General features: G+C 34.8%; 1 protein-coding gene and 1 pseudogene across 1 annotated transcript; one reads left to right on the top strand and one right to left on the bottom strand.

Moving 5' to 3' along the window:
• Positions 1–4,526: 4,526 nt before the first annotated feature.
• On the top strand, positions 4,527–8,558 carry LOC122019961. Its single transcript, XM_042577625.1, has 3 exons — positions 4,527–6,217; positions 6,313–6,426; positions 6,964–8,558. The coding sequence occupies exons 1-3, from the start codon at positions 5,771–5,773 to the stop codon at positions 8,353–8,355; spliced, it is 1,953 nt and encodes a 650-aa protein (XP_042433559.1). The 5' UTR covers positions 4,527–5,770; the 3' UTR covers positions 8,356–8,558.
• Positions 8,559–9,102: 544 nt separating this feature from the next.
• On the bottom strand, positions 9,103–10,717 carry LOC122019455 (annotated as a pseudogene).
• Positions 10,718–14,224: the final 3,507 nt, after the last annotated feature.

Raw genomic sequence — 14,224 nt, 5'->3', positions numbered from 1 at the left:
TAATTAATTTCAAAATATTAATTAATTTTAAAATTCTAATTAATTTAAAAAGTATAATTAATTAATTTCAAAACTATAATTAATATTAAATTATAATTAATTTTAAAACAATAATTATTTTCAAATCATAATTAATTCCAAAATTATAACTATTCTCAAATCATAATTATTTTCAAAATTAATTTTAAAATTATAATTATTTTCAAATCATAATTAATTTTCAAAATTATATTTTTTCAAAATTATAATTATTTTCAAATTATAATTAATTATAATTATTTTCAAAATCATAATTAATTTCAAAATATTAATTCTAATTAATTTCAATCCTAATTAATTTTAAATCCTAATTAATTTCAAAATTATAATTATTTTCAAATCATAATTAATTTTAAAAATTATAATTATTTTAAAATCATAATTAATTTTAAAATATTAATTATTTTTAAATCACAATTAATTTTAAAACTATAATTATTTTCAAATAATAATTAATTTCAAAATTATAATTATTTTCAAATCATAATTAATTACTAAAATATTAATCATTTTCAAATCATAATTAACTTTAAAATTATAATTATTTTCAAATCATAATTAATTTCAAAATTATAATTATTTTCAAATTATAATTAATTTCAAAATTATTTTCAAATCATAATTAATTTTTAAAATCTTAATTATTTTCAAATCATAAATTTTTAAAATCTTAATTATTTTCAAATATTTATTAATCTTCAAAATTTTAATTATCCTCAAATGTTCAAATCTAATTAATCTTCAAATTCTAATTAATTTTTAAATTCAAACTTAAAATTCAAAATTCAATATTTTAAACCCAAATTTAAATTCAAACTGAAAATTCAAAATTTGAGATGTTTGAAATCAAAATTTAAACTCAACTTAAGTATTCTTCAATATCATAAATATTTATATTTTTTAAAGTGATAGATAAAATTAACTTAACTCCATTTCACATATTCATAAGATGAATATGTTTGATAACTTAGAAAGGATGAGATGGAAAATTAGGAAGCTAAATAATTACTTTTACTTTAAACTTATGTTTTAACTTTGAACTCTCATGTTTGGACTCTAAAACTCTAAAACCTAAAGTATTCATTTTTTTTGCAATAATTAAGGGGGAGTGAAAAGAAGTTAAGACATTAATTTTTCTTAAATATTTTCTCAAAGCTATAGTATTATTTTTCAAGATTTCAAATCAAAGTATTTTTCAAAAAGGAAGTTAATTTTTTTTTGCTTAACTACTTTTGAAAATAAAGCTCAACTATTTTTGAAAAACAACTTTAAAACTTTATTTGAAAAAGGAAGTTCAAATATTTCTAACTGAAAAACTAAACTATGTTCAAATATTTTTAAAAAAGTATTTTTAATTAAGTTTTTATGTACTTAACTAAGTGTTTTAAAAATCTTTTCATAAAAAACAAAGTATTACAAGGAATTCTTTTCCAAACTTAAATTTAGCTAAGTTTTTTTTTAACTTAGTTTTATCAATTTTTTTTAAAATCTAAGTACTTAATTAAGTTTTTATTAAAATTCTTTTAAAAATTCAATATTGAGCTAAGTTTTTTTTTTAAAGAAAATCTTTTAAATATTAAGTATTGAGCTAAGTTTTTTAAAAAGAAAATCTTTTAAAAGATAAGTATTGAGCTAAGTTTTTTTAAAAGATAAGTATTGACCTAAATTTTTTTAAGAAAATCTTTTGAAAGCTAAGTATTGAGTTAAGTATTTTTCAAATACATCCTTTTTAAAGCTAGGTATTTAGATATTTTATTTAAAAGATAAATGATTTTTTAAGTAAGTAAGTGCTACCCTTCATGGAGAATTTAAAATATTAAAAAAAAACTAGCCTTTCAGATTTTAAAAAAAACTAGCCTTTTTTTTTTAAATATATAGCAAAGGGGGAGAGAAAAGTTAAAGTTAAGAGTTAAACATAAAACATGAGCATAAGAGAGAGTTTTTTTAAATATGTCAAAATTATTGTATTTTACTAATGCTTATGCTTAAATTCCTTTTCATTATATTACAGTAAATATTGTTATATTTTACTTAACTTTGAATTAGGTTGCCATAATAAAAAAAGGTGGAGATTATTAGTGCAGTGAGCACTAGACGATCGAACCTATGTTTTGATAATGACAAAGGGTTCAAAGTTAAGTTGTCTTGTTATTTAACAAGTGTGATTGAGCTTACAAGAAAGTCCTAAGTGTTCTTAGGCAAAAGTCCTAATGGATAATAGACAGGTGGAAAACCCTAGGAGGAGATAACCCTAGGTCCTAGGGGATGGTAACCCTTGGTAGAAAGTCTTGACAGGTCGTGAACTTTGGGTGAAATCCTAGAGTCGGGGACTAGGTGAAAATTCTGGTGGTCGCGGACCAAGTGAAAGTCTGGATGGGTCGTGGAGTGGACGTCTAGCATGAAGACATGAACTCTCAAGCGCTGAGCAAAAGTCTAGTCGGTCTGGAAGACCAGTCTGATAAAAGGTAACTCTCCTTAGAGGAGTAGGTAAGGACGCGCTCCCCATTCAGGGAACAGTAGGCATCAGTTCGACCTAGAGTTTCCGGAGGAAATATGAAAGTCAAAATCGGACAATCCAGAGGTTGTCAAAAGTTATTCTTTCATATTGCTTTATTTGTTATTTGTTTAACTCTGTTTTGCAGGAGACTAACACTTTTTCCAGGGTTAGATTCAACCTTAATCGATCGACCGAACGTCGTGACCGGTTGACTGAACGTCCGAATCGGTCGACCTAACCCTCAAACAAAAGGATCATATTTTCAACGAGCTGATCGAGCTCGACCAAGGGATTGGTCGATCGAACTTGAGGTTCAATCGATCAAACAGTGGATAGACATCGACGTGGTTGAGCCGAGTTGATCAGACCTGATAAGCTAGGGATCAGTCGATTGAACAGTGGATAGGCATCGACGTGGTTGGGCCGAGTTGATCGGACCTGATAAGCTAGGGATCGGTCCTGATAAGCTAGGGATCTGTCGACCGAACGGCGGGATTGGTCGATCGAACGGCGGGATCGGTCGACCGAACGAAGATTTCTATCTGAGTAGCAGAACTTGGACAAGAAACTGGGCCGATTCAGGTAGGATCGGTCGACCGATCCGAGGGATCAGTCGATCGATTAGAGTCAGGTCAAACCTGATCCCGAGATCAGTGGATCTGGATCAGGTTTGAGGTGGCTATAAAAAGGGGTCTCAACCAGCACTTCAAGAAAATCGAATTCAGAACTACTTACGCTCTTGTGTGCTACTCCAAAGCGCTTCGACAACGTGCAACTATTGCTCCAACAATCGACGAACTTCTAGTTACTCTTTTATTGTTCGTAACATATTTTCTTTTCATTGTTTTTAATACGTGTAATTGCATATCTGTAAAATCTTTACGAATTGATAGTGGTCGCCCAACGTAAACGATCAATGATTGCATACTTTAGAATATGAGTCGTCACAAGCTCCGAACCATGTAAAACCAAAGGTGCCAATTTGGTATTTGTTTTACTTGTTCTTTATTCCGCTGCGTTTACTTTATGTTTTTTGAAAAATAAAAAAAATCACGAGTGTTATTCACCTCCCCACCTAGTACGTTATCGATCCTACACATAGTGGGCTTGAATAAAAGGAGGTGGGGATTTCTAGAAGAGTGAATTATAAGCGAAAAGTTAAAGTACATCAAGGATGACATGCTTAGCTGAAATCTTGAAAACCTAAATCCTAGGTGATGAAAAAAATATTAGGAATACAATCAAAACCACACAATAAAAATATAAGAAATATATAAAATTTTAGATCTAAAGTAAATAAAATCATACAGTTAAGGAGATATATGAATAATTTTGATCATAACAATAATAACTTTTACGCACGTTGCTAACTTTAATTTGAGTGCAGAATATATTTTGACTAGTTTTTATACACCGATGATATAATTTATTTTTTAGGACAAATCTAATTAAATATATATTTTAAAAAATATATATAATAAATTTTAATCTTCCAAAAGCATGAGGCCAAGTTGGTGCGGATTCACATAATTCCCTATCAATCTTCGTACCTACTTTTCTGTGTTTTTTTACTGTGTAACTTATCGACCCGATTCAATGATCGTCCAGCGGAGCATATGCATCGTCTCCTCCCGCTGCAACACGATCCGTTCCCCGAAAGAAAAAGAAATCGATCAAAGGAAGGATTTCAATCTCGAACTCCTAATATTATGGAATTCTACAGATAAAAAATACTGTCTTGTTCTGTATAAAAATCATCCTTCCATACTTGAATTTCAAATCCGTGTTACTGAATCCATTTATCACATCTCATACTCGATGGATCCCCATTCTCGTCGTCTTGCTTTGCATACAGCAACCGTGAACTGTGGGGGACCGAAACAAGTGCTATTTTGATCAAAATCCCATGCCCCCATCTACTACGACAGCTCCGCCATTATTAAGCACTGCCACAGTGCCACTCAACAAACGTCGATAAGCTAACAATTAGTGGTTCAACGCGGAGTGGGGCAAGGCGGAGCATGGGCGCGGGAGTGACACCGCATCCCTACCCTATCGACGGCAGCAGGCAAGAAATGGCGCCGAGTGCCTGCCCTAACTTCTCCATTCGGTGATTTGTTCGAGTCATGTCATCGCGTGGGCGGAATTTTTATTAGATTAGCTCGAGTCCGATCGCCGAGAACGGGATGCGTTGGATCTGAACAGGGCAGCGGCATGCTTTTGTGGATCGTATCTTGATACTTCAGTTTGTCTGCCAATATCTTCTTAATCCTGCCATCTTCTTTTTAACATCGAGCGTTTGTTTTCTTTCGAGGCAGGCGACTTGTCATTTTCATAAGGAGACGATAAAGGATGATTACCAGAAGGTTCACTGCCTGCTCGTTTACTTTGGAAGGCGATCAAGTTTCCATTTTGGACGGATCTCGCGTGATGAAGGATTAAGAAATTACAGAGAAGATGAACAGCGGCTAGGGCGTAGTAAAACTGGGAATTTTTGTTCTGTTTAAAGATTCGGAATCGTAGGACTGGGAGGGTTTCGAGGAGCGGAGTCGACGTCCACTCGTGTGTCTGCGCTCTCCCTCCGCCACTGCGCCCTTTAAGAACCGTCCACCTCTCCTTCTGCCGCCGCCATCATCATCATCATCACCATCCCGTTCGCGGAAGGAAGCAAGGAAGGAATCGGCGGGAGGAATTTTTGACCGGAATCGAAGGTTTTTCCGTCCCAAAGTGCGATCTTTAATCATTCGCCGGGGTCTTCCAGTGTTAGAGAATGGAAGCGTCTCGCTTTCTCCAAAGTGGGGTTTCATTTCCTCCTCGTCCCTTGCGCCGTTGTCTTTGACATCTTTATCGTTCTTTTTCTTTATCGTTTGGATCCATACAACTCCTCATAGAAGAAAGAAGGCTGTCTTCTTCGCTCTGTCGGAGTTCAATCTCGCCATTCATCTTTCGTGACCTGATTGTAGTATTCTCAGAAATACTTACTGAAACTGTACTGTTTGCCATCGTTCTTTTGCTTTCCTGCCTCTAATCATTCGAAATGTCCATGTAGCTTCTTTCCAAGATTTCCCATAAATCTAGGCGAACATTTCATCGACTGTCGGTAGCTTTCCCTTTGTCGATTCCTCCCTCCCAGCGCTTTTCTCGCGCGTCTTCATCTTCATCTCTTTTTCCTGCAATAGCATTTGGTCTTGCATCTTTGATTTTTCTGGATCTCGGAGAGTGGGTTGCTGCAGAATGCCAAGGCATAATTCAGGTACCAACGCCTTTTTTGATGGATATTGCACTGGGCCAAAGCTAGTCACCTCATCATGTTCATCGAGTTCATTCTCGAAGACTCACTGTTTTAAGAGGAAAGTGTTGATCTCCAAGAAGAAAGGGTCGACGACGCCAGTTCCCTTGTGGAGAGACCATGCTAGATCACCACAATGCGTTACCGGCTCTCATGAATCGCCAAAGCACCTGCTTTCCGCAAATGGTGGCAAACAAACGCGAGTTCCTCTATCAGCTAGGAAGCTGGCTAATGCTCTCTGGACACTGAGCCACACTCCGCAAGGAAAATTCAAGGATTTACAGGGCATGAGATCGATGCCAACGACCAGGAGAGTGACAAATTCAGGGTGTGTGGCAGATGTTTCTGTTCGTCGTCATATATGCAATCAGGAAAATTTCTCAGCATCAGAAGTAAGTTCTCTATTTTCCATCTTTTGCATTTGCTTCTAGGTAGTTGAAGTTATCTATCTTTGAGCATGTTTTTCGATTTGTTTGTTATCTTGTAGATGCTGAACCAGTGGAGATCGAGCAACCATAGGCAAATGTTACAACCAATTCGCCAAAAATATGGAAGCCAGAAGAACAGTAGGGTACCTTCTGATAAACCCAATTTAATGGAGGTAAGAAAACTCTTCTGGATGCCCTTTTCTTACCATGAAAAATGGTTATGACCATCTTTTTTATCTGTGCTCAAAGAAGTTTAAGGGAACTGTGTTAAATTCGATTATAACTGAGTTTGAGAATTTACAAGAAGATTGTGAAATTTTTGAGTCTGTAAAATTATGAATGTATTCTGAGCAGTATGATTCCATTATGGATTTTCTTTCAAATCTCTCTTCCACTTAATTTAGATTATTCAAAAGAGTCAAAAATCATGGTAGTAGCTCAGTAGATCTAAATCAACCATAAACTGAACAACATTCAATACAATCCGGTACTTTTGATCTTGCTGTTGCCAGGACTTCTAGGAGCAACATCAGACTTCATGATACTGAAATTAGACAAAGCTGTTCGTCTCTTCTCTCCCTCTCTAAGTTCTTATATTAAGTACCTTTTTTACCTGAGAAATTCACCTCCAAAGTTAAGTTTGAAAGTAATGTTAACATATTTCCCTCTTCCTTCTATGTTAGTAAGTGACAAGCTCTCATGTTTTGCAGACTGAAACTTCTCTCCAGGGTCTCACTTCAATAGGCTCACCTGTAGGAGGTGAGAAACATTCGTATGAATTACGTAGTAATTTGGTTACTACAAAAAAACTCATGAAAATATTCATCCGGCTATGTGGATTGCATAAGAAGCCAGATTCTGCAATCTCTCTTGCTAGAATCATTTACTGCCAATTAAGCCAGGCACTTGTCTCAGTTGATCAGCTTGTCCATGAGAAAGAATCTGAGGAAAGTAAATTTCTTCATCTTTTGAACCAGATCGTGGAAGAAAAAAGAACATGGAAGAAAAAGAAGCAAGAAGGAATAAGACTTTCTTTTCAGCCTATAATTGAGGGACTTGAGACTGAAAGGAAATTAAGAAGAAGAGCTGAGTGGGAGAATAAAAAACTCAGAGTTGAACTAGACAAAGTTAATTCTTCACTGGCAGAAGCATGTGAAAACCTGGACAGTGAGAGGAAAACAAGGGAAATGATCGAACAATTCTGTGGTCAGATGATTAAAGAAATCGGTGATGACAAGGCTGAAGTAGAAGAGCTGAAGTGGGAATCTGTAAAGGCAAGAGAAGAGCTGGACAAGGAGAGACAAATGCTTCAGCTCGCAGATGAATTGCGCGAAGAAAGAGTTCAGATGAAGCTATGTGAAGCCAAATATCAATATGAAGAGAAGAATGCAGCTGTTGACCAATTGAGGTGCCAGCTTGAGGCATTTCTAGTAACTAAAAGAACAAAAGAAACAGAAAATGAGCCATGGAATCTTATTTGTGACATGGAAAATGATCGCCCAAGACAAATGGTGCACCAAAGCAGTAGCCTAGGTAAGCTAATTATGGACAATAAAGATCTAGATGAAGAAAATGATGAAACTGACTCAGAAGATAGTGATTTGCACTTGATTGAACTGAATTTGGACGACAACAACAATGGCTACTGTTGGAATCATGCTTCTGCAGCCATTGATGATGATAAACTAGATTTGTCAAAGGAAAAACATTGTTGGAGCACAAAATGTGAAAAACTGCCTGGTACCTACCTCTCTTCAGAGCAAGTCACAACTGAGGGAGTCCAAGAAAACTCTACAAAAAGAGATCAGCATTTGGATAATAATCTTGATGAAGGAAGACAAATTGACAGTATTGGCATGGTCGACCAATATGGGGTTCCAAAGGAACAACGCACTGAGAATTCAAGAATTGTTCTTCCACTTACTCTACCAAATTCAACAAAGCAATCAAGCAGACAAGAAAATTTGCAAAGTACACTGGAGCAAGTTTGTTTAGCATCAAAGGTTTCTGAACTGTTGAAAGCATTTAGGGAGAGTGAATCTAAAGCAAATTTGGGAAGGATGAAAAAGGTTCATTCTGAGTTGCAGCTAACTATTCAGTAATTTGTTTGTTATCATTCCATAGTTATGCATTGAAGTGTTATTTATTATGTGACTGGAAGGATCTGCATTGATTCTTTATCTTCAAGAACTTTAGTGTCACAGAGTGAAATAACTTGCATCTGAATGTGGATGTAAGGTAGGCATACAGGGATAAAATTTCGTTGTACAACTTATCATTCAAATTATCATTGATTTGTGAATTATTTCTTCTTCTGCATAGATCTTTGGTGTGAGCAACTTTCAATAAGTTTTTCTGCTTCCGGTATTTTCTTTCAGTTATTCAATTCGACTATGAAGATGCAATTGTTAAGCTCATCTTTGCAAAAATAATGCTAGCACAGTTTCTGATTGCAATTAACCTATAACAGGATGAATGGAACTGTTCTGGGACAATTTATTTACGGATAGTTCAGGTAGAAAGTTTTAGAGGAATCTCCTTGCTGGTGAACTGCATAAGCAGATTTTTTTTTAAAATATTTTTTTTTCAGATTATGGGAGTTCATGTATTCGTGAGCACACTTTCTAACTCCTATAGGCAATTATAGATCTCGCTGCCAAAGACAGAGAAGTTGTACATGCTTGTCTCTTCCTTTGTATTTTCATTAACATAACTAATAGACATAAAACTTAACAAATGAGCGATTCCATAGACATTGTGGCAAAAAAAAAAAAAACAGGCGAATACGCTCGCCCCCAGCGCCCCCGCCAACCCGTCCCAAGGTCAACACGGAGGAGACGATTCCATAGACATAGAACTTACATAACTTGGAAGATGAATATGTTATTGACATAGAACTCAACTTTTAGTAAATGGTCACATGAGCGACCATTTTGCAAAATATATGTAGAGTGTAACCTATTGAAAAATCTTATTTGGTGATTTGAGACCAATGGTGATTTGAGACCAATCAATAGTTTTGCACCTAAATCGACGAAGAAGGTTTTTTTTAAGAATTAGAGTTTAATCATCCATCTCTAGAAGGGTCATTGTGTTGGACGAAGTCCTCGTGATCTACCTCCCTTCTAGATTGCATAGGGTAGTCCTAGAGGGGCCCTGAAATAAGGGTTGACAACAACGACCTTGCGTCCGCCATTTCATCTTCTGTTCAAGAGTAGTTCTTTCCTGAGTTCCTTGGAGGAATGAACTTTGGTCGATCAAAGAGGGTTGGTCTGAAACCTCTTGTTCTTGAAGCCAACATAGGCATTGCAAATACTGAAGAAGCATTAATTGAGTCCTCACCAAGACCAAGTGGCAGAGAACCAGCAGCCTGAAAGAAGACTTGAAGATTGTAGTGCATCTCATAAATAAGAAATGTCTCCTTTTTTTGGAAGAAATACCTATGCTTTCAACAACATAGGTTTTGCTTTAGCCAGCATTGTTTGTGCAAATGAACTCACATCACTCACTCCAGTTTCTTCCGATGAAAGTTTAGCAAGTCTGCAGTAGGATACCAACATTTGTCTAGGATGCAAAATAGGTTTTCTTCTACATATTCACCATAATGATAAGTTATCATATACCTGTTCATATCAGTTGGAAAGCCTTGAGCTGAAGAAGGCAAAGAGGAAGAATCCTTTATTTTACTTCCTAGAATTTGTTAGCCAAGTCAGTTAAGCTGACACCAAGGATGAATGAAATGACATGTTCCTACCATTTGAATTATCAGGTGCTAACAAAAAAAATTCCAATGAAAATAAGTGCAATTCCAAAAAAAAAAAACATAGTGACTCTTAACATATTAAACACCTGCCAAACCATTTTGAGTTAGTTTCTCAGGACGAAGCAAATTAACTTCTATATCGGACCAACAGAAACCGAGTTACACATATAAGTGCTCGCTTGATACTCCTGAAAATATACAAATCCTGTACAGATAGAGAAGAAGGTCCACGCAATCTGAAACATAGGGACAATGAGGATTGCATAACAATGAGACAATCCTTCATTCAATCTTCCCAGCAATTTAAGGAAAAGAAAATTGCAAATTTATTTTCAACTAATTGATGCCCTTACCCAAAATCCTGCTGTGGTAAAGAACAATAACAGCATACACTAGGTAAAATGGAACTGATGATTGCCGCTCCTGGTTAATCTTAGAATATTAGACCTGGAAAGAGTGATTATAAAATGTGTAAACGTGAAACATCTCAGAAACTGCAAGTAATAACATTTCAAGAAAGGCTGTGGCGAATCTACTACTCTACAGTTGATATTCTACTTAAAGAAGCCCACTTACAAAGACTATGCAAATAGGACTGAGCAGGAACCAATAGCACCAGAAACAGTGGCATAGGAAAATGGAAGCCGCCTGCGCCAGTAAGGACTATCTTGGCCAGAAATCAAAACAAGGGTTTCTCCTTTCCTGACATTATAATTTATAACAACTATTGAAGTCATATTTGGTGTTTAGGGACAAAAAGATAAGTCCAACAAAAGAGGCTGGCTTGTACAAACAAAATGGATAAGTTGGATATAACATTTTAAGAAACTGAAATGAGAATTCTGGATACCTATAAACAGGGTAGTTCCGTAAGTTATACCGAAATTTAAATTATATGTCTTATTAAAAATTTAGTATAACAAAAATTCATATTGATATCATACCAATTTTCGGTATGATACAAATTTCATACTGTATATAGTTAAATTTCGATATCAAAATTTTGACAAATTTTATACTGGTATCGATATAAAAAATTTTGATACAATATTATACTATTCTGAATTTTTTAAGTATACCGTTAAATTAGTATGATTCAATATATTTCTATACGATATGTACGGTATATCAAAATTTTAATATTTTCCCCCACCCTTAGTTATAAAAATATTAATTGATGTCAACTATGAACAGCAGTATAAAGCAATTTAGAAGGAATACTAAGCTACAATATTTAACAAGCAACTACTTTAGAGAGTATACTGAAAAAAAAGAAGGATGAAATATCATTTTAGTACGATCATTCGATATTTCTACCATCCACAAGAGAAAATCTAGCTTTAAGGAAATCCACATCTGCAAGTGGTGGTACCGGCCGATTGATGATTTCCCAAAGATACCATGATATTTCTTCCCTCCACAAGAAAAAATCTAACTTTAAGAAATCGATTAATGATTTCCCAAAGATACTTAAAAAAACATATTTCTGAAAACAATAAAAATTGTCGACACCAAGACTCTACAACAAATTGTCATAAACATATTTCAACGGCAAACGAATTAATCCTTATTAAATCAATTTATTGAAATGAGTTAGTTGGCTGACACAGTCTTATTTAGCACAAAATAAGTAAATCCAATATTAGAGAACATGAAATTGATCCCAAAGCTGCAAGAAGAGACTGTAATTACAGAACATGAAATATCCTGCTCAGTGAAACCACAAGCTTCATGGTTTAAACTCTATTGTTGCCAACGTTCCTTATGCAAGAAGTTAACACAAGAATAGTATTTGACCTTTCTCTAACTAAAAATGAAACTTGGATAGGTTTAACCTCTATTTCTCAACACAATGAGGGTACGAAGGAAGTGAGTTTTGATTCCATCAGAAATAGAAGCACCATGAAGCCAATCAAGAAAAATATTTGTTTCTCTGAATCAAATCATTTTCTGATCATATTCTAATAATAAAAAACTACTGTTAAGAAAATAAAATATCGAGAAAGGAAATACTTTGGAACTGTAACAACTTGGTTGATGAAACATCTACTTCCCGTCAATATCCTTATGATCAGAACATCAAAGCATATCCACTTCCATGAGATTCATATACCAATACCTCAAAACAACTTTCAGTTACCAATGTTGAGGAATAGATAAACCTTAAAAAAAAATTGCATTACCAATTCATGTTAGATGAATCTCATCATTTGCTCAAAAGAGAATGACATGCAACTTTACCTGGGAAGCATATGCATAGGAGATGAAGTTAAGGCAGTTCCCAAAAACAAACAAAAGAATACCTGCATTAGAAATTAAATAATCAGAATGGTTAAATTTATTTCTTAAAACAAGATCCAAAACTAAAAATCAGTTAACCATACTAGCATACGAAAACATTACCAAATCTCCTCGTTTGGAAGTGTATGATTGATTTTGCATTAAGTTTAGTATTAGTTCCATCACTGCTAATCAGGGAATACCTCTCTCTCTCTCAGAACATAGAGTTTCTTTAAAATACCAGGATTGAGATGAAAGTAATAAAAATGTATTTAGTGATAACATAAATCAGTCTAATATTAGAATATTTGAAGAAAAAGCATCAAATGTCAGAAGATAAACAAAGGAAAAGTTGACCACAAAAAAATTATGTTAATAAATGCTCCAATGACCCAGTCACTCATGGATCAACAATGGTAAAGATCTATTGTGTGGTACAAATGCTAGACAATAAGCCTTTTTGCGGTTGACCAGGAGACATCATTCTTAAGGCTAGATACTTAAGCAACCAAGTAAGTTTTCAATCCTTAGGCGAAGTCTTCTCAGCTCATATAGGAATTATAGAAACCTCTGATGAAGAGAGAAAGCTCTTCAGAATCTGCAAACTATAAAACGAAGTATATGCCATTATTTTCTAAATAAACAAACCTTGAGATATGGAGATAGGATAATCCCTCAGAGTCATGTCGCTTAATAATAAAGAACTTTCCATAGTAGGGAACAATGACAAAATGTCCAAGATTAATTCCAAAGAACTTCTGTGGGAAAACATAATGAAGAATGTCGCAGCTAGAAAAGGTCGTATATAAAAAGGCAATATTCATATTGTGCTGAGCTCATCCTTTTTTTTTTTTTATAATATTGACTAGACCTTGTGTAATCCAGGTAATTCCACTTTGAGAATGAAGTCCTCATGGTATATCCTTTTGTCCAAGGATTCCCCAGATGCTGTTACAAGTGTTTTCAGCGACAGCGTATATGACCATAGACACTTTGTGCTCTTGGAATCGGGGCCTTGTGGATCATTTCACACTATTATATGCATGGGAAGTGAATCTGCTACAATCTTACCATTCATAAAAAATATCTTATGATAGAATTTGGTGGAGGAATAATGTTATTGCCTCTGATATCTGACAATGATAATAAATGAGTCCTCTTTTATAAAGTTAACATAAATTTAGAAGGAAAACTAATTGTATCAAGGGGAATCAGGAAAATATCTATTGTATCTTAGGAAATAATTGCAAACAAATCTGAAAGGAATCAAACCAACTTGAATAGGAGGATAAGAATGAACCTAGTAGAAGAAGACCTAGAAGATGGATGATGATTGACAGACACCAAACGTCTCTAGATTAGGAAGGATAGATTGGGTGAGACACTAGATCTAGGATCTATATGAACTCTGGATGATAGGATATCTACAGAATGTACATGTCGATTGATTTTGGAACCATTTAATGTCAGATTAAAAACCCAGATAGTTCATGGATGATCTGTGTCTTAAGGTACGACAGGGTAACTACCAAAGAAGCCATTTAATGATGTGCATGTGCTAATGATTAGTGCTCTAATTTGAAGATGAGCAATAATGGCAAGAGTAAACACTGATGGTCAAGGAAGGGAGTCTCCAAGGTTACGACATTGATGGCAAGGAGGAAGTAATACGAGACCCTGCATAGTGATGTGCTGATGGCTTTAATACCATGATAACACTTAACTGGGGAATAACATTGCATTATATGTTTTATAATAACAGATGAATCCTCGTTTCTAGTGATTGTTGTGGCTGTTTCCTTCTGCCCCCACATTTCTCGTGGATCAATAGTCATGCTAAGTTGTCAGTCAAAATCAAAGTGAGTCAGGCATGACCTAAAGATGATCAGATGTAGGCCAGGGGAGGCTCAGGTCCGATCAACTTAACT

This window comes from Zingiber officinale, chromosome 9A (assembly GCF_018446385.1).
Source record: "Zingiber officinale cultivar Zhangliang chromosome 9A, Zo_v1.1, whole genome shotgun sequence".
Lineage (NCBI taxonomy): Eukaryota > Viridiplantae > Streptophyta > Magnoliopsida > Zingiberales > Zingiberaceae > Zingiber > Zingiber officinale.
This window is presented reverse-complemented; position numbering and strand designations above follow the sequence as displayed.